General features: G+C 53.1%; 10 protein-coding genes across 10 annotated transcripts; 4 read left to right on the plus strand and 6 right to left on the minus strand.

Annotated features, from left to right (window-relative positions):
- Positions 1-334: 334 nt before the first annotated feature.
- On the plus strand, positions 335-1,867 carry QC763_510360 (uncharacterized protein; the record flags this gene model as incomplete). Its single annotated transcript, XM_062913624.1, has 1 exon — positions 335-1,867. The coding sequence occupies one exon, from the start codon at positions 335-337 to the stop codon at positions 1,865-1,867; it is 1,533 nt and encodes a 510-aa protein (XP_062765161.1).
- A 674-nt stretch (positions 1,868-2,541) lies between these two features.
- On the minus strand, positions 2,542-3,184 carry QC763_510350 (uncharacterized protein; the record flags this gene model as incomplete). Its single annotated transcript, XM_062913623.1, has 2 exons — positions 3,047-3,184; positions 2,542-2,994 (listed from the first exon to the last, which is right to left on the minus strand). Exons 1-2 carry the CDS (start codon positions 3,089-3,091, stop codon positions 2,542-2,544), a joined length of 498 nt encoding a protein of 165 aa, XP_062765162.1. The 5' UTR covers positions 3,092-3,184.
- A 3,000-nt stretch (positions 3,185-6,184) lies between these two features.
- Positions 6,185-7,157, minus strand: QC763_510340 (uncharacterized protein; the record flags this gene model as incomplete). The annotated part of the gene is made up of 1 exon (XM_062913622.1): positions 6,185-7,157. The coding sequence occupies exon 1, from the start codon at positions 7,109-7,111 to the stop codon at positions 6,185-6,187; it is 927 nt and encodes a 308-aa protein (XP_062765163.1). The 5' UTR covers positions 7,112-7,157.
- Positions 7,158-9,103: 1,946 nt separating this feature from the next.
- On the minus strand, positions 9,104-9,766 carry QC763_510335 (uncharacterized protein; the record flags this gene model as incomplete). The annotated part of the gene is made up of 2 exons (XM_062913621.1): positions 9,104-9,447; positions 9,595-9,766. 2 exons carry the CDS (start codon positions 9,764-9,766, stop codon positions 9,104-9,106), a joined length of 516 nt encoding a protein of 171 aa, XP_062765164.1.
- Positions 9,767-9,965: 199 nt separating this feature from the next.
- Positions 9,966-11,420, minus strand: QC763_0078610 (uncharacterized protein; the record flags this gene model as incomplete). Its single annotated transcript, XM_062906074.1, has 3 exons — positions 9,966-10,601; positions 10,665-10,902; positions 10,969-11,420. 3 exons carry the CDS (start codon positions 11,418-11,420, stop codon positions 9,966-9,968), a joined length of 1,326 nt encoding a protein of 441 aa, XP_062765165.1.
- On the plus strand, positions 10,674-11,792 carry QC763_0078620 (uncharacterized protein; the record flags this gene model as incomplete). Its single annotated transcript, XM_062906075.1, has 1 exon — positions 10,674-11,792. One exon carries the CDS (start codon positions 10,674-10,676, stop codon positions 11,790-11,792), a length of 1,119 nt encoding a protein of 372 aa, XP_062765166.1.
- A 518-nt stretch (positions 11,793-12,310) lies between these two features.
- Positions 12,311-15,275, plus strand: QC763_510320 (uncharacterized protein; the record flags this gene model as incomplete). Its single annotated transcript, XM_062913620.1, has 1 exon — positions 12,311-15,275. A coding segment is annotated over one exon (2,964 nt), but the record flags the coding sequence as incomplete, so codon positions are not given.
- Positions 15,276-17,475: 2,200 nt separating this feature from the next.
- Positions 17,476-18,963, plus strand: SUB2_3 (Suppressor of the cold-sensitive snRNP biogenesis mutant brr1-1; the record flags this gene model as incomplete). Its single annotated transcript, XM_062913619.1, has 3 exons — positions 17,476-17,766; positions 17,859-18,257; positions 18,412-18,963. 3 exons carry the CDS (start codon positions 17,476-17,478, stop codon positions 18,961-18,963), a joined length of 1,242 nt encoding a protein of 413 aa, XP_062765168.1.
- A 101-nt stretch (positions 18,964-19,064) lies between these two features.
- QC763_510300 (uncharacterized protein) lies at positions 19,065-20,060 on the minus strand (the record flags this gene model as incomplete). The annotated part of the gene is made up of 1 exon (XM_062913618.1): positions 19,065-20,060. One exon carries the CDS (start codon positions 20,058-20,060, stop codon positions 19,065-19,067), a length of 996 nt encoding a protein of 331 aa, XP_062765169.1.
- A 1,696-nt stretch (positions 20,061-21,756) lies between these two features.
- On the minus strand, positions 21,757-23,322 carry QC763_510290 (uncharacterized protein). The gene is made up of 4 exons (XM_062913617.1): positions 23,067-23,322; positions 22,607-23,007; positions 22,093-22,553; positions 21,757-22,036 (listed from the first exon to the last, which is right to left on the minus strand). Exons 1-4 carry the CDS (start codon positions 23,147-23,149, stop codon positions 21,908-21,910), a joined length of 1,074 nt encoding a protein of 357 aa, XP_062765170.1. The 5' UTR covers positions 23,150-23,322; the 3' UTR covers positions 21,757-21,907.
- Positions 23,323-24,337: the final 1,015 nt, after the last annotated feature.

Here is a 24,337-nt window from a genome sequence, read left to right on the forward strand (position 1 = left end):
TAACAGAATTATCCTATCCAGCCTCCCAGATATTTTTGATTATCTGCTCGACCGCGGGGCATCAGTCGATGAACCCGACGCCCACGGCATCACAGCCCTGGTTGCTACCCTAGGATATGGCCACTGTAGCTGCCCGTTTCATATATTTCCATCCGGGGCGAAGCGCCCCCACAACCAACCCATCTGTCGAGGTCTCCAGAAATGCGTCACATTGCTCCTTGACAGCGGTGCGCGAATCTGTCCTGTTGGCAGCGACTCGGCACTGTTACGGCTTGCCATGCCCTCGAGATACCGTCGATCCGCTGAATCCAAGGGCCGAGTAACCCAGGTTGGGATGAGACGAGACTGGTATCTTGCCGAGGAAGACAAGGAGAACCTGGCTCACATGTTCATGAGCCGTCACGCCAATCCTAACCTCAGATCAGGCTCAATGAGGATTCCGATGATATCGAGCATCGAGAAGAATATGCCGTACCTCACCTCGGACTCAACGGTGGTGTTAAACCCCTTGCCGCAGCACCATGAGTCGTGGTTGTTGTGCAAGCAATCCCCCGTCGCCACCACAACACGACCGGCCGAGACCTGGCCTTGGTCGCCCCTCCAGCATGCGTTCTGGTCGCGAGACTTTTCTCTGTTCGAAATCTTGATGAGCTACGGCAATGTTCCACCGGCTGCCGACATTCTCTGGATGTTTCAGGGCATGATCTACTCGCTGATGACCAGCCCCGTGGAAATCTTTTGTCACTTCAGACGAACAGATTGGTTGAACCTACTGGCGTTATCGCCGGGACAACCACAGTTCCGGGCCCTGCGAAGCCCCATTGCGCTTGCATGGACTTTGTCACTACTACGGGAGTGTGCTCTGAGCCCGGTAAAGATCCTCGAGACGGACGATGTCAACTGCCTTTGCTACAGCGGAACTGATGCCACATCACATGATCTTCGAGGATCGTGCAAAGGCTTGAAGCAACGGGACGTTTCCCAGCTGGCATGGGACATCTGGTCCCTCGGGATTAACCGGGATCACCTCCTCGAAATGGTAGATGCCCGCCGGTGGCACCCCCGTTACGGATCCCACCGCATCCTGGTAGCCACAGTTTGTTTGGAGGAGGCAGTCCTCGCGGCCGAGCACAGAATCGTCTCGGCTCTCCTTGACCTGAATATTGAAGGAATCATCCGACCAGAGACACTCATCATGGCAGTCTCCCTAACCAAAGCCAACCATGTCAGCTCAGCAATCCTGGAGAAGCTTCTCCAGGAAAGCACCCCGCTTCCCTGCCGCCCTGTACCAACGAACCCAAGACTCGAATCCCCCACCGGCCTCCTCCAACACGCCACCTGCAAGCCCAAAGACAAGAACACCAACCTCGGCGGCCTAGCCGGTCACCGAGGCTACCCCCACTGCCGCGACCCCTTCCAATACGCAATCTGCACCTCCAACCTCCCCGCCCTCACGATCTTCTCCCGCCACCCCCTCCCCTGCCCCCTCACAACCCTCTACATCAACGAAGCCACCCTCAGGCTCGACGTCCAAGTCCTCTTCCTCCTCCTCATCCGCAACCCCGCCTGCAGGTCGGAAGATCCCCTGATCTTCCTCCTCAAAAACCTCCACGATATCTGCAACGGTGTCGCCGATCTCAGGTACCACCACGTCGCTGGGACCTCGCGCCTCGGCGTGAGGTTCTCCCAGTTGACGCGGTGGATGGCGTGCGCGGTTGCTCTGAACAGGACGGGGGTAGATTTGGACAGGGCGGTGGATGAGAGGGGCAAGTCGGCGAGGGGGTACATTGATGAGTACCAGGGCTACCAGGGCCCGAACCGTTTTTTGAAAGAGGTGGCAAGGAGGGGTGCTCGTTTGCTCGCGTGAGGGGATTCGTTTCCTCGCGAGGGGGATGCGTTTCCTCGCGGGGGCTGGGTGGAGGGAGGGGGGATGGGGATGCGTTTGCTTGAGGGGAGATACGCTCGCTCGTGTGGGAATATGGTTATGCTGAGACGATTTCGAGATATAATACTTGGTAGATATTTGTACAAACAGAGAAAGAAGAATATAAGTTATGGGATGGAAAAAGTTCACACTTGCTATCAAAAAGTCAAGGGAATAGAGTATCATCCGCTTTATGAATTTACTGGCATATAAGAGTAAAATAACCTCTATTATATTGTGATGTGTAGCTCGAAGTACATTTCTTAGGCCTTTTAAAACAAATAGAAGGCCTTACTGGTCTTGAATAGGAGTTGGAAACATAGTCGAGTGCATATTGACTATCTTTAAAGGCCTTACAAAAGTAAATGGAAGCTGAAAGCATACCTGTCGAACGCGTATCCCCTATCTTTAGATGTCTTGAAGGAAACAGAATAGCCGTTGATGATAGTTTAAGACCTCTTAATTCACTTCTGAAGCACAGTTCACAATATAAAATTGGTCAATTTACTTTTCCCCTGCCAATCATTTTATAGGAAGATAGACACCACAACACCAAACTCTCCCCACACGCCATCTCCCCCAGCCCACTTACAAAGCCACCCTCCAACCCAACCCCATCACTCCCCCCCACCCTTCCCCGCCAAAACCTCAACCACAGCCTTCAACGCCGCACGATCAGCACCCCGTACCCTCTCCACCAACCCATCACCCGTCAAAGGCACCGACGGGCGAGCTGTCATTCCCTGAACCGCCACCCCCTTCGGCGCACCATTCTCAAAGAACAAAAAAGTCGGCATCGCAGACACCCCATACCGCGAGGCAATGTTATCAACGTGGTCGACATTCACCTTGGCGAAAGCAAGCTGGCCGTCTGAAGAGTGCTTGTCGGCCAGCTCGGAGAAGTGTGGTGCAATGGCGCGACAAGGCGGACACCAGTCTGCGTAAAAGTCTACTACCACATGCTTGGCGGAGGACAGGAGGGCGTCGAACTCGGCGGCATTGGCTATTTTGTAGACTTTGCCCGAGGTTTCAGGGATGGGGGTGGTGGATGTAAAGAGTCGCTTTAGGATCTGGACGTGGATGTCAGCACAGAAGGATATCAACCGGGGGGGTGGACGGTACCCAGAGTACGATAAAAATCGTGACCAGATAGAATGAAGTGTCCATGGTGTCGTTGCGGTTGTGGGGTGCGGCGATGGAGGAGTGGTGTTGTTGCTGAAGAGTGGTGTAAAATGAAAGAGAGAGTGATGTGGCGGCGGGCATTTCCCTTATGGTGGGGCTAGAGCCTTGGCGTTAGCTATTACTGCATTTCTATTGGTCGGTCTCCGTAGAAAAACGTTGCATCCCACGCAACTCTCGTTCCAGCATTTGCATATGACTGTCGATCTTTGCGTTTGTGTAGATAGGTAGGACTTGGGTAAGGCGTGTACGCGAAGTCTAAGGTGCGTTTTTGTTTTGGATCCTCGGAACGGTTGTGTCTGTGGAAGAGGAAGTGGGTTTGGCAAGGGAGTCGCCATGTTGATAGAGCTAGGCATTTGGGGTCTGGTCCGGAAAAGACGACTGTGGTTGCACGTAGTCACCCGCGTCAACAGCGGGGATCAAGATATCGCCACCATGAGCTTGTCCGTGCCCGGTGTTAACCAGCACGTGCGACCCTCATGGATTACCTGACGGGGTGATTTGGCGATGGGCCCGGAAGTGAAGCATCCTGATCAGCCGAAGGAGAAGACTGTGCAAACGGTGTCCTATCAAGTGTTACCCAGACAGCTGGCTGTGGGCTGTCGTCCAGGTCACGAAGTGGGTGACTTGAAACCCAGAGGGTTGAAAAGTATTAAAGCATGGACCAAGCCAGTGTCATATGAGCAAGATCGACTACCTCGTCTGAATGCGACATGTCTTGTAAGCGTAGCGATCAGCACTTCACAAACACCATCATGGAGACGCTTAATTGTCACAGTCACAGCCACCTTCCACTCCTGGAACAATTCCAAGGCAGAAACTTGATATATTAAGGCAACAAACCTGGGAAGCAGAGTCGCGTTCTCCTCGTTTCACCCGAGTCCTAGCCGATATGTCTTGCCCACCACGCACTATCCCGAAAAACACAACCCAACCCTCTTCATCATCCTCGGCAGTAACTATTCCCCCCTCTCTCGAGCCTCCTCCTTATCCTTATACTCATCGCAAAGCCTCGTCTCCTTCCTTTTAGTGATCTTCCTACACCCAAGCGGCTTGTCGCATTCCTTCGTGCTTTGCCCGATTTTCTTGGTGCAGCCGGAGCAGGTGGTATCTATGATGGTGCACATGATGGATGATGCTTCTTTTTCTTGAGTTGGATTGAGTATGGTGATGATGAGGAGAAGGCTAAACCAGCCTTAGAATAGAGTGAGCCATGTTTAAATATCCATGACCTCACAAGTTGCTTCGTGGCCTCTTTCGTGAACTATCCGTATCAGAAGGACACCAAACGTCATTTCACAACTAGAGGCGTTTGATGCCACTTGTTAACAGGCAGAGCCGATAATATCCAGACAACAGCTCAGACAATGCTTGATCAAGCCATCACACGACTGCGGCTGTCTTCATCGTCTCATCTGCAATCCATCCCGGCGACCAATGCTCCACTCGTTAAGGCGGGAATCAGAGTCTTCCAGGCACCGAACTGGATCCAAGCAACCAAAATCTGCAGCGTTTTAAGTTTTATCAGCGAGGTTTTGTCTGTGTGCCCAGCTCCAGAGCCTCAGGCCGCCGACCAGTTTCTCTGTTGAGTGGAATCGGGCTTCTGGGCCGGAAAGTTCGAAGTATTTGTTAGCGTGCATAGGCCATGCAGAGACAAGTAAAAATCAAGCCTGTTCTGCTCCCGTTGCCATCTCTTCATTTTCATCCTTTCATAATTCACCTCCATCATGTGGTCCAAGTATTTGGATGCAATGCTACGCCAACATCAACAACATGTCTCACAACAACTCCACAAAGAGCAATGTCGACAACACATCAGTTATGCCTGACCCGCAGAGTAGAGCACGAGGCGATTCAACATCGTCCGCCGTTGACATGGACTGATACTGCGTGCGGGCAGATTTCATTTACAACAACGCCGCAAACAACGGCACCACTGAGGTTGAAAGACCGAGAACCACAAGGCATGCTCCCCCCGTGGTCAGGGACTGGGTCCCTGATGAGCATATCAGCGCACGGGAGAGATGCGTCTAATCGTAGACATGTACTGATCCAGAGGGCGCGTCTTCCCAAACAGCTGGGTTGTTTCGAGGAAGGGGGTAAGGGTACCTAGAGAGATGGAAATTCCATGTGAACATCAATAACAATCCTGCTGTCCACGACCGCACTATCCCCCACTTTCCTGTCAAAGCCGAAGAGCTCTTCAATCTTTCTCTTTTCGTGTTTTCCACTCCCTCGTTTCCTCCCTCATTATCACACACTACCCCTCCACCACACCCATTGATACTTGCTTAATTTTATTTTTTTGTTTTGCTGGCCTTCTCTCCATCCTGTCCTTCGACTTTCTCGACTGCCAAGTTCCGACCTGTTCATTTTCATTGATTTCCCACTCGACTCTTCCTTCCACATCCTCGTTACTCCTCGCTCCATTTTCCACCTTTGTTTTTTTTCTTCTTCGACTTTCCTCCCCCCGAGATTTTGGTTTTCCAAGTAGGGGTCGCGCAAGAGATGCTGGGAATAGCCCATGTTTGCGCGCACGGCTCTGGGGGTGTCATGGTAATTTTTAGAGTTACCCTAGGCCGAGCGTGTTTGGTTTTTGGACATTTTGGCTGTCGGTCTGGTTCTGGCTTCTTTTTTGTTTCGCTGCCGAGCACGTGAGTATGATGGCGTTAACTTTTGGAGGGCTTGAACTGGTCGCTGCCGCCGGTGACTGAGCAGGAATTTTGTCTCTTTGATGTCACATCATGGGGGGACACGGGGGGAGAAGTTGGCATACTAGTGTTGTGGGGAAGTGAAGGCTAACACTGCGGCGCATTTTTATTTTTTCTCTTTTTTTTATTTAGGAATCTTGTTATTTTTCTCAGAACGCTGGGTAACCCCCGATGTTTGAAGAAAAGATCGATGACCACAGCCAAAAAGATATATCACACCATCGTCGGAGAGACTTAGCTGAAACTTGTGTTAACCATCTGGTCAGCTTGCTATTATTCGACCCCATCTCCAAGACGAAAAGGATAGACAGTGATGATGATGATGCCCCATCTCTTGTCCCCTCAACACCCTCCCCCCCGCCACACCTTCCTAGCCAATCGTAGCATTCTTGAAAAACAAATTCGACCTCCTATCCCCCGCAACACCGCTCGCGAAGCCCAAAAATAATCTTGTCTGGCCCGCTGCCGTCCGATAGACGGCCATGCCTTCTGCTTCCCTGAAAACAAGACTCTCTCCCGCCTTTGTCAACGTCGGTCCTTGCACCAGCAACCCAGTGTTCATGTCGACAGTTGCCACTTGAGAGTTGACGCCGCCCCCTGTGACGTCGTAGCTGTCGCCCCATAAGAGGTACAAGTGCCTGCCATGCGCGGCGTACCCCTGAAACGCGCCGCCGAGCGTGGTGATTGTTGGGATTTTGAAGTTTACCAAGGGGGACGAAAAGTCGCCTGCTGTGGCGGCGGCGAGGGTGTAGACGGCCATGTGCTTGCCTGATCCGGAGAGGTGATAACGCACTATTAGACGGTTGTTTACTGGGTCGATTGAGCAGGTGAATTCGGTTGCTGCTGGGATGGGTTTGAATTTTTGGAGGGTGGGACTTGAGGCTGAGAGGGAGGTTCCGGAGGTGAATTTGAAACGGGCTAGGCGGGTGCCGTAGCCGTTGGAGTTGGCGTCAACTTCTGTCCAGAGGTAGGTAGAGGTTCCGACTGCTTGCGCGCCGAAAGACACGCCGTGGCCGAAGCCAGTCAGGTGCATATACCCTACCTGGTTGCCGGAAAAGTCGAGCTGGGTTATGCAGAGGTTGCCGAGGGAGGAGTCGGCGCCGTTGCGGCGCTGGGAGACGAAGAGGCGCGCGTTGGTGTTGTCGAAGGTGAAGGATTGTTGGACGGTGGAGTCGTGGAGGGTTCTGTGGCGGAAGAGGTCGTAGGAAGGTTTGGTGAGGTCGAAACGGGGGGAAGAGGGGAGTTGGGCGAGGGTGAGTGGGAGGGAAAGGGAAAGGAGGAGGATGAGGGGGTGCATTTTGCTAGTTTGGGAAGGCGAGGGGGAGGAAGAGGGTGAGGAGAAGAGATGGAAAAGAAAAAGGGGAGACGGGGTGGGTGGTGATGGATGAGGCTGGGTGTTTATGTGTGTATTCAGTGTGGCATCCTGGTGTTATGGGCTTTAGAATACCAATGGCGGCCCGCGCCGAGCTCCAAGGTGAATACCTACGTATGCATGTCACGCCTTACCCCTGGAAGTAAGCTCTACACAACTATTGTCCCGTTGAAACTACGCCATCCTAATGAGGAAGGTTGATATGGCGCGATTGGCGCCAGGGAATGGCATCGAGGGGTTGAAGGAATTAACTGGGGTTGATGTGTTTATAAATGGCGCACTAGTTGCTGGCTGCAGCACGGCCTTTTCTTCACAATCAAGAGGTTGGTATGAAATAGAGGGGAGTTGTGGTGGTAGCCAACCAATGATCATGGCTGGCTTATCAACGTGCAGTTTTGGAGTTGCAGAATTCCAACCAGACACGCACCCCGTTTATAGATCCTGTCAGATTCACCTACTTAGGGATCAACCATTTGGCTTTATTCGTGTAAATAGGTAGTGAGTGCAGGGTAGGTAGGGAGAGGAAGTGTGACAGCTCGGTCAGAGAATATGTGTTGCTGATGAAATGCGGAGCAAATGAGTGCGAGTTTTGATGTGGAAAACCCTAGACTTTTTGAGCAGAGTTGCCTTCTCTAGCTGGTTGATGTCCCTCATGGTCATCATATATCTCTAAAGGGTGCTTTTTACCTGTTAACAGTTGTCCTGGCTTGATATGATCCAAGACGGGAAATCCAAAAGTTCTTCCGCGCAGTTTCAACAACCCATTTTGTGGGCCTTTTGCCACGATACGTGTCCCCGTCAGCAACATCACAAGCCATTCCTCAAATAGAGTTAATTTCAAGTGTCTTAGGAAAGGGCTGTATATTCTGAAGGGTGAGGAGAATACACTGCACGGGTCGTGCTGGAGGGGCGGCGTTGCATAGCATGTGGGTTTGCCACCAGTGGTGACTCGAGTAGGTACCTATCAAAAGGGGCTGAAGCCACGGCGCACACAGCGTTGAATCTCAGCTTGCCTCTGACATACCCATAGACGAGACCATGACCCTGCGCTGCGGCTTGGCCCTGAGTTTCTTAACATCGCTATATGGGCCTCAAGGTAATCTCCGCCACATCAGACGCGATCTGCAAGGTTGAAGTACCACAAGATATGCCCCTTTACAGCTCCGCTTGGAAAGGTGTCTTGCTCGCTAGTGGCGATAGCGAGTCGCTACCAAGAGTCTCGACATTGACAGTCGAACTCATCGGTTCACTCTAACCTGAACGGAGTTTCCTGGAGTGTATTATTCATGAAGGACAGGTTGCCTATGGACTCGTATCAATTACACCAGAGTTGCAAGCACGTTAAAAGAAAGAGCACGTCAAATGATGGGAAGCCAGAGGTCTTGTTGGTATGGCATGACAGATGACCAATCCTCAGTGCTCTTTGATAACAGGTCCACTGTGAGCCAGCTGGGCTCGCATGATATCACTCCATGGCCTCATTCTCTCCGAATACGCCAGCAAGCAACAAAAGACATGGTGATTTCGGCGGCGATGCCGTCATCAGTCGGCCCGTCCGCTTGCCCTGTCAGGAACCCATTCTAGCCAGGCTGGAGCAACCGTACACCGACTTGAAGACCTTGGACAACCGTCCTTGATATTCATCAATCAATCCCACACGCCATCTCAACATACAACCTGCCCCCAGAGCAGATTGATTGCCTTACGGCCGTCAACGGTAACGCCTCAACCGCCACTGGCGTCGCGCCACCCTGCAAGCCCAACCGTTCAGAGGCTGTTTGATGCAAATGACGCCTGTCCCCCCTGACGATCAAAACAGCATAATCGCCAAGCAGCGCAAACTGGCTCGCTCGATCTTTGTGAGACCGCGACCAACTGCCAATCACTCTAACACCGGAGCTGATGGGGGCGGAGACTTTAACAGCCTTGGGTTAGGACTGGACGGTAGGGCGAAGGTGCAAAAAAAAGTTGAAGCGGCTTGGTCTCGGAGAGGAGAATCGGGGTGTCTAGTACAACAGCTATTGCCGTGATGGCGATGACGGAGCGGAATGGGATGTGAACGGGGTGTGCCCCTCTTCGGTCCCGAGCAGGTGGAATGGGACAGTCATGAATGATGTGATTTTGGCGGTTAGAATTTCTCCCGGCAAAGACGAACAGAGTGTGGAAGGGAATTTGCGAGTCGTAAACAGAGCACGATTCGGAGGCCAAGGAGGAGGAAATAACCGACCGAGCCTTCAATCGGGGTGGACAAGATCTGGCGGCTGCAAAGTGGTGCCAGTAGAGATGTCGTTCATGTCGGACATTTTCCATTTACGCGCGTGTGCTTGGAGCTGGGGGTGGTCCTTGTCAGTCGGGGGACAACCCCTGTGCGTCAAAAGTCCCGTCTTGTTACCCCCCCACATACGTACCGTTGTCAAATTGGGAAGGATGCAGGTCGTGTAACAGTGGACAGTGGGTGTCAGCAAGTGCCGTTTGAAGCCGGTGCCGGGGGAGACATCTCGCGCCCGGGCTTGCCTGCGGTGCCGCGCCTGTCTCTGATGCAAAGTCTGTGGAGGTCTCTTGTGGGATCAAAACAGTCATCGGAGGGCTTGCATAGTCAAGATGCTGCTTCCAAGACAGGGGCTGTGGTTCATCCAAGCATGCAGATACCCAAACGCCAACGCCACGAGGCCAGTCACTCCCTAGAACCGATTTGCGACAACTGCGTCACCTCTCGGCCGAAGCGTAGATATTTCTCATGGCTGTCTTGGGACCAGAAGCTGACACCCCGCGTGAGGTCTCAGGCTGGGACCAAAATGTCTTGCAGGTCGGATGTCGGAGCGGCAGACTCCGATAAACGACCCTCCCCCTCAGACATGAAGCCCTCACATGTCAAGCTTGCGTGGCTGGCAAGCCACATCGTCCCAAATTTGCCAGGAGCCACCAGCATGGGCGGTGACGGCATGAGACGGTTTAGCTCGCAGGCCAGTCCCAGGAGAGGGCGATGATCCGTCAGCGATGCTCCTAGCCTCTTGATGTGTTGCGGACGGATGGAGAAGCGATAACGACAACTCGACACGAGTGAGGAGGCGTCAAACTCGGCGAGCAGCTGGAGTCTAGACTCCATCATCACAAGTTCCTGAGGTGCGCATGTTAGCATGCGGTCGACTGAGATTTCACGCCACGCCACTGGTCGGCTGTCCCGTTGGCGCCCACTAGCGCTCAGCTGAGTACCATGGTTGGCGGGTCTGGCCACAGCAATACAGGCGGTGCCAGAGAGCCGCGCCCTTTGGAACGAGACACCAGGTCTCTCTGCCTTGTCTCCGAAAGGGTACCCAATCGTCTTGGCACGCCCCGGCGGGGGGGGGGTTTTGTTGCTGTTGTATATATGCCGCCGACGGACACCCTCGTTGTCTGGTCTGATACCTCCCAGATCCTTCCATCTATCAGTCATCATTCCAACAAATACCAACCAACTCACCAACACACACACACATACACACACAATATGGTTTCGCCAAAAGATTTGGTATTGATAACAGGGGCCACGGGCCATGTAGGGTCGTGGACTCTGGTGCAACTGCTTCGAGAGGGATATCGGGTCCGGGCCGCCGTTCGATCCCATGCAAAAGCTGCTGCTGTTCTTGCAAGACCACAAATCCAGGCACTCAACCCAGGTCACCGACTCTCCTTCATCATTGTGCCCGATATCACGGTCCCCGGTGCTTACGATAACGCTGTCGAGGGCGCAACACACATCATCCACATTGCTTCGCCACTGGCCTCAGGTGGTAACGGCGTACCGCTCAGTCAACACGATGCGCATTTCATCCAGCCAGCTGTGCGCGGTACCATCAGCCTCCTGGAAGCAGCCAACCTCGGTGGGACGGTCCGTCGTGTCGTGATCACCAGCTCCTTCATTGCCTTGGTTCCCATGGACGAGCTGACGGGCAGACGGAAGCGAGACCCTTCCAAGCCTGTGTCTCCCAATGACCGCATCCCGTTTGCCCCTGGACCGTACGAATCCGAGTTTGCGGCCTATGCGGCATCCAAGGTTGCAGCGCTGCACCATGCCGAGGCGTGGATGGAGCGTGAGAGGCCACCGTTCGATGTCGTGCACCTTCACCCAGGCTTCGTGTTGGGGCGCAACGACACGGCTACCACAGCAGGACAAGCCATGCAGGGCACCAACTCGGTGGTACTGGCGCTGCTGCTGGGCAAGCGGTTTGGGCCGTATGCGGGCGCGACAGTGCATGCCTCTGATGTGGCTCGGGCGCACGTGTCGGCACTGGACCCGACGGTTCTCGGAAACCAGAGCTACATTCTCAGTCAGTCGGCGCGGTGGAACGATGCCATCGCCATCGCCAAGCGGGAGTTTCCCGAGGCCATCAAGACAAAGCTGCTGGTGACGGGTGGCAGCGTCAAGACAACGCCTCTTCCCATCGACGCAAGTTTAACCGAGGAGACGTTCGGCTTCAAGTTTGCCAGCTACGAGGACCAGGTGATCAATGTTGTTGAGCACTTCTTGGAGCTGCGGTTGCGCAAGAAGACAGGGGTCCAGATGGTGTCTTCCAGCGCACCAAAGAAGCAACGGGTGGTGGTCAATGTCAGCGCCATCGCTTGCTGATGCGTGGTGGTAGTTTTCTGTGTTTCTTTCTGTACATGTATTTCTTGGGCGCAACAGGCGGCATTGGGGAAAAACGATCATCTTGGCGTTCGGGATGAATGAGACATGACTGGAATGAGTCGGAATGGCCGTAGACAGCGAGAGCCGAGCAATCATCAAGCGACGGAGAACAACGGAGGACGATGGAGGACGATGGAGGACGAGGAGCGTCGAAAAGAAGATACTAGATACCCAGCTCGATAGAATAACATAGAACACGAGACAACCTCGATTAAATTGCATGCAAATAAATAATGATTTTCTTCACTGGACATGACAGTGATGATGATGATGGTTGAGGAGGTCGGGACAAGCTTTCCAGTGCCCGCTCGGTGGGGCTCAGCAGGCATCAGTGGGCTGATAAGATAAGGAGCCCAGACAAACACAGTGCGCGCCACACTCCCCAGTAGGGAACAGCGAACCGCGCCAAAAGTTCTGACGCCACAGGCCACATGCGTCCTCGGTCCTCCATGCTCCAGCGCGCAACGAACTCCGACTACAACACAAGACAAGAATTGTTGCGCTTCATTTCCTTTTTTTTATTTTTTATTTTTTTTACACCTCCTCATTCAAGATAACGGCAAGATGCCCTTTGATCCAACAACATTCACAAAGGCCACGGCCGCCGATTATTCCTCCTCAGAGTCCGACGCTGAAGATGATGAATATTTGATACCCTCGACCAACCCCCACGACGATGAATTCGCCGATCACAACCCCCGAAAACGGAGGCGCACCGGCCGCGATGCAAAAGAGAGCGCTGCCCTTGGAATTTTCGGATCCGAAAGCGAAGATGAAGGGCCCAGTCGAAAATGGAAACACAAGCCATTGCGCAACAAGGGCGTTAGCTTCGTATCGTCGAGCAACGTGAAGCCCGGCCCGGTTGACGACGAAGACGATGATGAGGACAAGGAAGACGATAAGGATGATGAGTACGCCGAGTGGGATGACGATGGAAAACCTACCATGATGACCTCAACTGCCACCGCCGCCGACGGAGACGAAGACGAAGACGATGAAGACGAAGACATGGGAGGCTTCGGCCTGGGCTTTGGTGGTGGTGGTGAGGCCGCTGCCGCTGCCCAAGGTCTCGGGTGGACCCCCCCGACGCAACAACAGAAGCCTCTAAAAAGCGCCGTCTTGAAGCCGATGCCATTCGTCAAGTCAAAAGTAGATCCTAGCAACCCTCTGGGAACTGGGTTTGTGCCAATGTCGGCGAGAGGTCCAACTCTTCTAAACCGTGACGACGATGAACCAACGAAACCACGTGTACCTGCGGCGAGCGCGTTCACAAAGGGCAAAGGTGGGAAGATCAAGACCAATACCAATTCTTTCGCGGCGAGAATGATGGCCAAGATGGGTTATCAGGAAGGAAAAGGTCTTGGAAAAGAGGGCCAGGGTCGAAACATTGTCATCGAGGCCAACCTGCGCCCACAAGGCGCCGGTCTCGGTGCTGTCAAGGAAAAGACTGAACAGGAAAGGCAAGAAGAGAAACGACAAGCACGTCTCAGGGGCGAGGAGGTTATTGACTCGGAAGAGGAGGAAAAGAAAAAGAAGGCCGCGCGCAGGAAGAAGGCTCTGTCTGGTGGACTGGGCAGTGGTACAGGTAGTGGCGCAAGCACGCCCAAACGCCAGAAGCCAAAGTACCTGACAATGGATGAGATCAAGAAGGCCGCCCCCGGCCTCAATATTCCCGACGCGTTTACCCCTATCTTGGATCTGACCGGTCCCGGCAAAAAGATGCTGACCACCTCGTCAGGCTTGATGACCCCCACTGGTGGTACTGCGCCTGTTGAGTCTGCTGAAACGGCCGAATCCCGGAAGCTCGTCCGCCGTGCCCAAAACGACTTCATGGCTATTCTTGAGGAATGGCAGAGCTTACAAGAGCGCAAGGCATATATTGAGCTGCAGTTGAAACAAGAAAGGCAAGAGATGGAAGAGCTGGCCACAACGTTGCAAGGCAATCAATCACTCACCAGTGCCTGCGCTGCAGCGTCCAACCCAACCGAGAGCGGCGAGATTGATCGCAAGGCTGATCTCAACTATCGACTGGGTCGCATCATTTCAGGGCTCAGTGATACTTACTCGTCTCTGTCCGACAAGATGTTACCTCAGATCAAGGAAGAGCTCACATCCCTCGTCGTAGCTGCCATCCACCCGGCCTTTAATCAATACCGTCAGCTCTGGGATCCTCTCGAGGAACCTGAACCAAGCTTCGTCGACGGTCTCAAGTCTATCCGAGGCTTGCTCGGTCTCGACCAACAAACCAAAAAGACGTACCGCCGACCGACCGCCAACCCCTACGAAACAATGATGTACGAGTTGTGGTACCGAACCGTCACCAGCGCAGTCCGCGAATGGAACGTCCGGGAACCAGACCAGCTCATTGCTGTGCTAGAAGCTTGGGATGACCTCCTGCCTGGCTTTGTCCGCACTCAGCTTCTACAAGATATCATTCGCAAGCTGGAAGAGGCTGTTCGGAAGTGGCAACCAAAACGACACAGCGAGCACCTCCCTCACACTTGGATCTTTCCCTGGTTGCCGTATTTGCCTTCGGTCCATCTGGACCCAAGAAGCTCGTCTGGTCTGGTGGCAGATGTCAAGCGCAAGTTCAGACAGCTCGTTGACTCGTGGGAGTTCAAGAGGGGTGTCATTCCCGGCTTGAAACCCTGGAAACAAGTGCTGCGTGGAAGCAGTAGTAAGAGCGACCAGTGGGGGCCGCTGGTGATGAACCACCTTTTGCCTGGTTTGGCGAGGTATCTTGGGAAGAGCTTCAAGGTTGATCCGCGAGACCAAGAGCCGTACATGAAGGTGTTGGATAGGGTGTTTGAGTGGTTGGAGTTTGTGAGTCCGACCATGATTGGGGAGGTGCTGGTGGCGGAGGTGTTCCCCATGTGGCATGAGGCGCTTTACCAATGGCTTTTGCTGGAAGATGCCAACTATGATGAGATTGGTCAGTGGTTTGAGTGGTGGCAGGGGGGGGTTTTCCCCGAGGAGATTAGAGTGTTGCCATCCATCACGGCTGAGTTTGAGAAGGGCACTGGTCTCATTGAGAAGGCGCTTGATTTGGGTGATAGGGCGAAGGATGAGCTCAAGCCACCAGAGAATGGCCCTGCTCTCAGGAGTGAAAGGCGGGATAGGGAACATAAGACAAGGAGACCTGAACCACTGGTGGAAACGCCTGTTGGGGAGCCGCCAAGGGAGGTTTCGTTTAGACAGGTCATGGAGGAGTGGTGCCAGGAGAATGATTTGCAGTTTATGCCTGAGAAAAACGTTCATGCCGAAGGGCCGATGTACAAGATCTCTGGCAATGATGCCAAGAAGAGTGTTTTGGTGTGGTTTAAGGGGAACACGATGTCGGTGAAGACAAAGACGCATGGGACGGTGGAGGTCAGGAGGGAGAATGAAGATGAGTACGGGGTGTTGTTGGATTTGGTGGTGTAGTTGAAGTTGCATGTAAATGATACCAATCACGATTCAGTTGTCGGGTTGGATGCTACCGAAAGACACAGAAAAGACAGAACGGGCAGCCGCCTTGGAGATCCATATCATTGGAGGGACTTTTCTGGAAGGTGATACGGTATTCGCGTGTTGTCATTGGTTGTGATACTGACGAATGTTCTGACATGAATGTCTCACACGAGGTAGACTGAGACCGCATCTCGCTGTTCAGGTACGAAGAGAACTACGCCTCACCTTCATCCTCACCGATATCTTCGCTACCACGAGCAATCATCCACGTCGCAAACTTTCTCGTATCTCTTGCCTCGATTTATTACAACATGCCGTGACACAGCCAAACGGGCCGAGCGTTGAATAGTCCTCTTCGTTCCGGATACTTGCCTTCGTATGGCATTTCGCAGGATGCCCGAGTCTTATAGTTGAGTTCGATCTCTTGCACCTCGCCTATCATGCCAAACATTTCGCCTATCCTCACCGAGAGATTTTACCCGCTGTACAAGTCCCAACCGGGCCATGTCACCTATCCGTCCCACGTGGTCTTCTCCCGCTCCCCTTACCCGCCCGTGGAAACCGGCAAGGAAGGTCGCATGCGGTTGTAGGAACTGTTGCGGTTTCTATTCTTACCGCGGCGGCATCCGGCACCTTTCTGAACGGGATATATTGTCCGGCTTGATATTAATCGACGTCTGTGGCCTCGTGACGCGTCCCGTCGCGTGGAAGCGCGGGGTAGTACCGCGGCGGCAGGGGAGAGATAAGACTTCGTGTGAGTTTCGCTTGGGGCCGTCATTTGCCTAGGACTTGGAGGCGTCAACCTACACGGCCATCAACCAGCACAGATGTCATCATGACTCTATCACTTCACTGTCCAACTTTGTCGAACCCCCCTCCCCCTTTTTGCAAAAGATTTCATTTCTCACAAAGATAAGCGATATAACTCGCCCACCATTCTTCCCAAGTCATATGCGAACCTTCGCCATGAATCCAAGCAACTAAGTCCTGGAACCAGAAGGATTCTTCCTCACGTTGGCGTATGCTGACAACAATACTACCGTATCTGCCACCGCGCTGTGATGTGACGCTCGACAAGCCAACAGCAATGGCAACTCGATATTGCATTTCATCTGTAGGGATATTAACAGACACACGGTTAATATCCACAAGCTCGCTCTTTCCCGGTCACCAGCAAAGCCGGGCATGTTCCGACTGGTCTTGAGGCGAATGGATTAGTCAACGACTCTTCCTACCCGGATGCTGGGATGCGATCTGCCGGGTTTAGGTGATTTACGGGCCATCTGATCTCACTTGTTCCCAGGATTGGAGGGTGAGGGAGCGTGGGATTTGTTGTTGGGTTCACTACCTTTTTTTTTTGGACTCAGGCAATCGTCTGCCTGCCGGAAGGCTGTACATTGAGAGGGAAGATAGCCCTCTACAATGGTTTTGCTATCAGACGGACAATGTTGACTCGAACATCCTACGCCGGGAAATAAAGATGATTTCTATTTACCTAGAACATAAGCATTTAAGGAGAAGACGTCCAACCTAACGTAATGGCCAAGCCACTGTTGTCCACTCTGCACCTGAGTTCTTCCATGCACATGAAGCGTAATCCAAGGGTCTAACACGACTGGTTCGTGCGACGTTTCTCTCACACCGACCTGTGGCTTGTATCAAGGCTGCATGGGCCAACCTTACCACCCACCATTCAGCATGTCGGGGATTTCTCAGGTGCTTGCATGGCCACCCCCCAAGGTGTCACGACCTCCTTCCTGTTCGTCTTGCAGCTCTTATCTTCAAACATCCACATTTGCTTGCAAGATACCGACTCTATGTCGTGCCCAGGCAGGAATTATGTGAGCTTGCGTCTGAAAGGGAAGTTGAGGAGAACGAAAAGGAAGAGGGTGTGCAGTGGCTGCTACTGCAGGGTGGTTAGATACCTTACTGTCTCGGCAAGTCAGACCGGACAAGAAGAAGCAAGGGAGATACGTGATGCTAAACGATGATGGTGGGAAGACTGATGGTTGATCTCATTTGCTTAGGCCAGCGAGCTTGGGAGTGCATACCGACACCGCTGCGAAATAAGGAGCTTTGCAAGTATAAAAGCCCCTGATTTCTCACTCATTCTTTGTGTTTTGAAGTCATTAACATCATCTTGCGCAGCTACTTGCGATACAAATCTTACGACATGGTCAGAATCACCTACCTCCTGCTATGCGTGGGCATCGCCCTAGCCCTACCGGTAGCCAAACGGGACAACGCACCAGTGCCCATTGCCGGAAAATATATTATCACCCTCAGGCCGGGAGCGGCACCCTCTTTTGAGACCCACCTGTCTTGGGTGAGAGACGTGCATACTCGGAGCCTCTCGCGCCGTGACGAATTTGGAATTGAGAAGGTCTACTCTGCCCTTGATTTCCATGGCTATGCAGGGTCCTTTGACGAGGAGACCATAGCTCAGATCAGGGCCAACCCTGATGTCAGTGTTTCTTAACACATATCCACATCCTTCCAACACATACCACCACCTTCTCACCTCCGTTACCTTTTCATAGCACTAACCCCTCCCAGGTCTCCTCCGTAGAACAAGACCAAACCTTCCACCTAACCTACCACCTCCCCTCCCAACCCCGCCATCGCCAAACAGGCCTCACCACCCAGAAAGACGCCCCCTGGGGGCTGGGTAGTATCTCCCACCGAGCCCCCAACTCGACAGATTACATCTACGACAGCCGTGGTGATGCCGTGGACGGGTACACCGCCTACGTCGTCGACACCGGCATCCGCACCACCCACAATGAGTTTGAGGGGGGTAGGGCAATCTTTGGGTATAATGCCTACCCTGACGCGGACAGCGATGAGGACAATATTGGACATGGAACGCATGTCAGTGGGACGATTGCTGGGAAGACGTACGGGGTTGCGAAGAAGGCAAGGGTGGTGGCGGTGAAGGTTTTTGATTGGGGTTCTGTAAGTTATTTCTTTCTATCTTTGCAAGAGTGCCCGGTTTGTTGTGACGCTCTCTCACGCCCTCTTTTGGAGTACGGTGACCTTGTTGACACCCCTTTTACCCCTTTTCCCCCTTTTCCTACCCCGCCTTTGCTAACACCACCACCTCACACAGTCGACAACCTCCATCGTCCTCGACGGCTACCTATGGGCAGTAAACAACATCACGACCCCCGCCAAATCAGTCATCAACCTCTCCCTCGGCGGTCCCCAATCCGACGCCGTCGACTCCGCCATTGCAGCGGCATACTCCGCTGGTATTCTCACCGTCGTCGCCGCAGGGAACGACGGCCGTTCCTCTGACAATGGGTGGGGCAGTCCAGCCTCAGCTCCTGAGGCGTTGGCGGTGGGTGCGGTGGATGTGGAGAATGTCAGGCCTAGCTTTAGCAACTGGGGGCCGGGGGTGGATATCTGGGCTCCGGGGGTGATGGTGAGAAGCGCGTGGAATTGGGATGATGATGATTATCTTGAGGTGGAGGGGACTAGTATGGCTAGTCCGCATGTTGCGGGGTTGGTGTTGTATCTCAGGAGTTTGGAGGGGGGAGGTCAGGGGGGGTTGGTGGGGGCGGTGGTGGATAAGGTTAGGGAGTTGGGGACTAAGGGAGTGGTGAAAGAGGCGGGAAGGGGGAGTGTTAACTTGTTGACTTATAACGGGAATGGTGCTTGAGTTGAGGGAGATTGTTTGGACAGTATGTGGTAGAGTGGTTGATAGACAGGTTTCTTTTACGCGTGGCTTTTTTCTGGTCTAGATATCTGTAATGCACTGACTCACAAATCCAACGCAACAACCCCCTCATTCACCAGCGTAAAGTCAGGCAAAAACTCCCCCCCATTCGTCACATAAAGCGTCGTCCTCTCCTTTGCACTCCCCCTCCCAAAAGCACACGCAGTCGGGTTCAACAGTTTCGTCACATTCTTCACAACCCACTGCGACCCCTCTGGGAGCGTAATACCAACAGCATAGTCGGGATGAGAAGCAATCCAAACCTTCCCACTACCACCATGTCCGAAATCAAGCGCGATATCATCATACACCACATCAGCCCCCGCATCGGAAGCACTAGACAGAACCTCAATGGCCCCAACTTGCTCGCCGTTCCAGCCGATCTTGACCCTGCCCAAATACCCCTGAGCGGAGTTGGTAAAGTAGAGGTATTGCCCCTGGGCTTTAAGACCGTTAATTCCCAAATGAGCAGTGGCAGTAGGTGTGAGAAGAGGTGACGAAAATGCCACGCTGTGGGCACCTGTCAAAAGGTTAACTTTCCACACTGCTCCCAAGGCAGAGTCCGCAGCGAGCAACAAGGTGGGATTGGTAGGGTGACGAGCAATTCCATTAAAGATAGTCGTGTTGGCGACTTGAGTGATGAACTTGACGCGTTGACTGGGGGCTTTGTTGAAGTTGACTGTCCAGACTGCCAGCGTTCCAGGGATGGCACGGGTAGCGAAGAGGTCCCAATCTGCGACGATGACAGCAAAGACGTCCGGGGCGATCTCGGCTATCCCCGAGATGCCGGTTGCGTTGTTGGGGTTGGCGAAGCTGTGGATGATGTCGGCTGCGGGGTTGGGGATGAGGGGGTTGATGGAGTATAAATGGGGCACGCTCATGGAGGTGAGCAGCAGGCGGGAGTTTGAGCGGACGGCGATGTTTTCGATAAAGTGGTTGGGGGGGAACGTGTAGATGTTGCGGATGGGGGGGTTGGGGGGTGGTGTTTGGGTGAGGGCTGAGGATGCCCAGAGGGCGAGGGTGGCAAGGAGGAGTTTCATTGTCGGTGGGTAAGATGGTGGGTAAAAAGTAGGATGTTGACTTTGGGAAATGGCATAATGTTATTTATGCTCGCGATTGTTGACATTTTAGCTCCGGAAATAAATGTCATCATTGGGGGCTGTCGTCTGAATCAATAGTCTAGAGCCACATCCATGGAACTGGAATGCCTGCGCTAGACCTGAGTGCTGTAGTATGCATGAAACTATCCAAAAAAACGAGGTCTTATTGGGTGCTCGCACTTCTGCGTTTTCGGGCAGAGAATAGTCCGAGCCGAGGATTGTGCTGCCGGCAGGCAGAAGCGTTGCTGAAGCCTGTCAGCTCTTTTCTCTTCCATCATGCGGGGCAACTCAGACTTACGAATACGTCGATGGCACCTAGTTCTATCCACAATCTCGAGTCAGACCACTATTTCCGGTGATTGCTCGCCGCGATCATTGTTCAGATCAACGACGAATCCTGCCCAAGACGAGATTTCCAACGGACGATAGCAACGCGGTCAAGGGCGTGGCCCCAGGATCGCACTTGGAACACCCACAACCGTGGGCTGGGCCAGCTGTATCCTCGATCAACTGCGGAGTAACATACAAGCCTCTCAGGCTTGAACAATCTATTCGACTGCTCAAATTCCAGTCCCCGTGCGACACAGTCAGTCGCAAACTTGAATGCACGCTGACGGAGCGGTCCATGGGCGATTGTCAAGGGAAATACGTTGCTCTGTCATATACATGAGGAGACTCTGTCGCACGAAGGAAGATAATTGTCGAGATCTCTCATTGTCAACGGGAAGCCAGCTCTCATCACGGAGAGTCTCTATGAGGCTCTGACACACCCTTCCCACGGCACGGGGAGACTTGGCTACCCGTCTTAGCCTATTCCGAAATCTGGATCGACGCGTTGTGTATCAATCAGCAGGATGCGATCGAAAAGTCCGCGCAAGTTGCCAACATGCGCGATGTCTTCTCCAACGCCGCTTGGACAGTCGCCTGGATGGGCCCCTCGGCGGGTGGGAGCGATAAGTTGTTGCGAGATATACGCAAGGTCATAGTCCCCGAGGTCAAGCACTCACCCCTGGCCATCCGGCCACTCTTCAGCAGAGCTTGGTGGCAGCTCATGTGGATATTGCAAGAGTTTATCGTGTCGAAAAATCTTTTGTTCCTGTGTGGGCATGAGGTTGTAGACAAAGATATGCTCCAGACATTTTGTGAGTTCATATCTGGAATGGCTCGACCGAATATCAGGAGACCAGATCGTCCAACCTGAGCTGTGGGGTTTGTTGGCGCTGAGGATGAACTTGTTAGCAGGGAGACAAGCGTTTCCGGTTGGGCTGCAATGGCCTTTGATATTCTGGATGGACGCGGCGAAAGATTTCGAGCGCGCTGACCTTCGGGATAGCATCTTTGCGCTTCTTGGATTGATCATGCCCGAGGAGAGGCAGGACATTACTTGCGATTGCAATTCATCTCTGTGCGAAGTGTTTTGGAACGCCATCAGGGTCACAGCAATGCTATTGACGGTCGACAATGTGGAGAAGACACTCTACTCCTTGATTACTGACCATTTTCTTGGAGAGAGAACAAGATCCAGGAACCTAATCCACTCGAACCAGTTGTTCCTGCCCGGCGGAATTGCGACGGCGTAGCCTGTCTATCCCGAACTCTCTGCTTCAATATGCCTAAACTTGAGGAAATAAGCGGCCAGCAACGTGTTAAACATACTATAAAGCAGCAGCGAGTGCGTCGTCGGATTGATAGTGAACGCCAACGGGATGTGTGGGTTTGCCACTCTAGGACTCGGGCTGGCCGTTCTTCGGTGTTATATACAAGAATCCTTTCAACCAAGGTCGAATTTACTGCCCAGAAATACCCCGCAGGAAAGAGTCGTACGCCGCCTTCTTTTGGTAGTTGTTGTTCCAAAGAAGCGCGTCACCTTCACCCTGGAAAGTCTGGGGAACCCACGAGTACCTGTCACTGACGCCCTATTTCTCACTGTTAGCAACTGTAAAACCAGACTTGTCATATCAAGCGGACGTACCCAAATGGTCATGCCAACGCAGCGGGGGACATTCATGCACGACCGGGCAACACGGCCATAAGCATCAGCCAAAGCCTGCAGCTTCTGAGCATTGGATGGTGTCCTCATGCGGATATCGATCTCAGTGTAGGCAACGTCAACACCAAGGTCGGCGGTGATCTTCAAGGCGGCAGTAAGGTCCGCCTCAGAGGGGGTGGGGGTGGATTGGGTTGGGGTGCTCTCGGTGACCAAGTGGCCTTGGTAACCAACACCGTCGATTCTGACTCCGTACTGCTGGCAGAGTCTCACGATACGAGCGGCACCTTCGACCTTGGGTCCCAGGTACTCGAGGTTGTAGTCGTTGTAGTACAGCTTGGCGGAAGGATCGGCGGCAGCGGCAATGCGGAAGGCCATGGGGATGTATGCTTCACCGATGGTGCGGAGGAAGACGTTGTCGCGGTATGTGCCGTCCTCGTTGAGAGCTTCAAAGATGTCAGCATCGTCACTGGCTTTTACAATTTCTCAAGACATCTACCTTCGTTGACGACATCCCAGTGGTTGCACTGCCCACGGTACCGTCCCATGACCTGGTTGATGTGGTTGGTCATGACCTGGATCAAGGTGGCGTTGTTGAAGCGGCTGTTGGACACCCAACCAGGGAGCTGAGAGTACCAGACAAGAGTATGGCAGCGAACGTGCTTGCCGTTCTGGCGTGCCCAGTTCATGTGCTGATCGGCGGCGCCCCAGTTGAACTGCCCGCGGTTAGGCTCGGTGGCATCCCACTTCTGGGCGTTCTCCGGCGTGATGGAGCCGAACTCGCTGCGGATGATGTTCTGCTCTGAGTTGTCGTTGCGGACCGTGAGAGAGGTACCGATATACTCGCGGCCGGCGGCAATCATGGCCTGGTTGAGGGTCCTTACTTGACGGTGGAAGAGCCTGTGGCAGCGGATGTTAGGTTCTCTCTGCATGTCAGGGGCAGCGAGACTGGTACTTACTCCACAGCCTCATGGTCAACGGGCACCGGATTGGCGGTGACAAAGCCACCAAGGGCGAGGGCAACAGAAGGAAGGAATCTCATCTTGTCCGTCTTCGTTGGCTGTATGGCAAAGCGACTGATAACGCGGAAGATGGAGATGCACCGGAAAGCATGGCGGTTACCCGGAGGGAGACTTTGCCCTAATATACCCAAACGCAATCCTTTACCTGGGAATTCGGAGATATGTGGGGACTCAAAAACCCCTTGATGGGTGATACAGACATGAGTTCTTCATCAAACAGGGTTCCATATTTCATGGCCTGGGCGACCGGATAATTACAAGATCTGAGTGACTATGGAGTCGAAAAGCCTTGGTCGATAGCATATTGCAGCCGCACCAATACAACTTGGTCGGATCCGGATAAAGTCAATTAATGACCTCTTCATCCGCCCGTAGCCTAGCTCCGAGGGAATGTAACGTCTTTCGATTGATGGGTTGAGGTCCGCGTGGTAAAAGGTTAAATCGATATAGGCGATTGGTATATTGAGAAGTTGGTCCTGACAATCTTCTTCAGCATTTGGATCGAGTTAAGTTCGTTACATGAGGTAACCTGTCTCCTTGTGTAGGTAGGGAACATGTGTAGATGCAGGACCGTTGGATTTCGCGAGGTATAAGTAGTCCGGTAAAATTAGTAGAAGTAGCAGGGTACCTCTATTAGACCTATTAAACAATGCAGGACACAACGTAGCTATGACACCTGGCTGTTGAGATACCCAGGACATACAATGAGGAGAGTGATGGTTGAAGGTACCATAGTGGGAATTTGACTTGTCAAATAGAGTCTGCAGTGGGCCACCAGAGTCTTCAGGAGGCCAACAAAGTCTACAGGGCAGGCCCACATATCGTCACTGAAGATATAGGGGGCACCTGCCGTACACCCCCCTATACGGTCCCTATTTCTCGCGCTTGGCTCGTTCAATTAGCTACTGCTTCATTGGCTCAATGGACGACCCTGCCGTCCACCCATGTGGGAGCAATACTCCTGTGGGATTGGCAGTCAGGTTGCTCTAGGGCTTTGGCCTTGGGCCCACAAATATGGAAAATGATAAGGAAAGGTTTTGCTCTCCGGAGTTGTTTATTCGAGTACTTAACAATACCATCAACATTAACAAATCCTCGCGGCCGTCCAACAACCCAGTAAGTCTTCCACTGTTAAATAGGCCCTGCGTCCGATCCCAGGTGCGCACCCATTAACCTTCTTCTTTTGCAGCGCTTCCACGGCTCACACC

This window comes from Podospora pseudopauciseta (assembly GCF_035222475.1).
Source record: "Podospora pseudopauciseta strain CBS 411.78 chromosome 5 map unlocalized CBS411.78m_5, whole genome shotgun sequence".
Classification (NCBI taxonomy): domain Eukaryota; kingdom Fungi; phylum Ascomycota; class Sordariomycetes; order Sordariales; family Podosporaceae; genus Podospora; species Podospora pseudopauciseta.

Bases quoted from the DNA above. Each gene is read 5' to 3' on its own strand.
- QC763_510290 (XM_062913617.1), bottom strand. From the start codon at position 23,149: ATGAGATTCCTTCCTTCTGTTGCCCTCGCCCTTGGTGGCTTTGTCACC. The intron at 23,008-23,066 runs GTAAGTACCAGT...CCGCTGCCACAG, and splicing joins GTTGACCATGAGGCTGTGGA to GCTCTTCCACCGTCAAGTAA. The intron at 22,554-22,606 runs GTAGATGTCTTG...ACATCTTTGAAG, and splicing joins CTGGGATGTCGTCAACGAAG to CTCTCAACGAGGACGGCACA.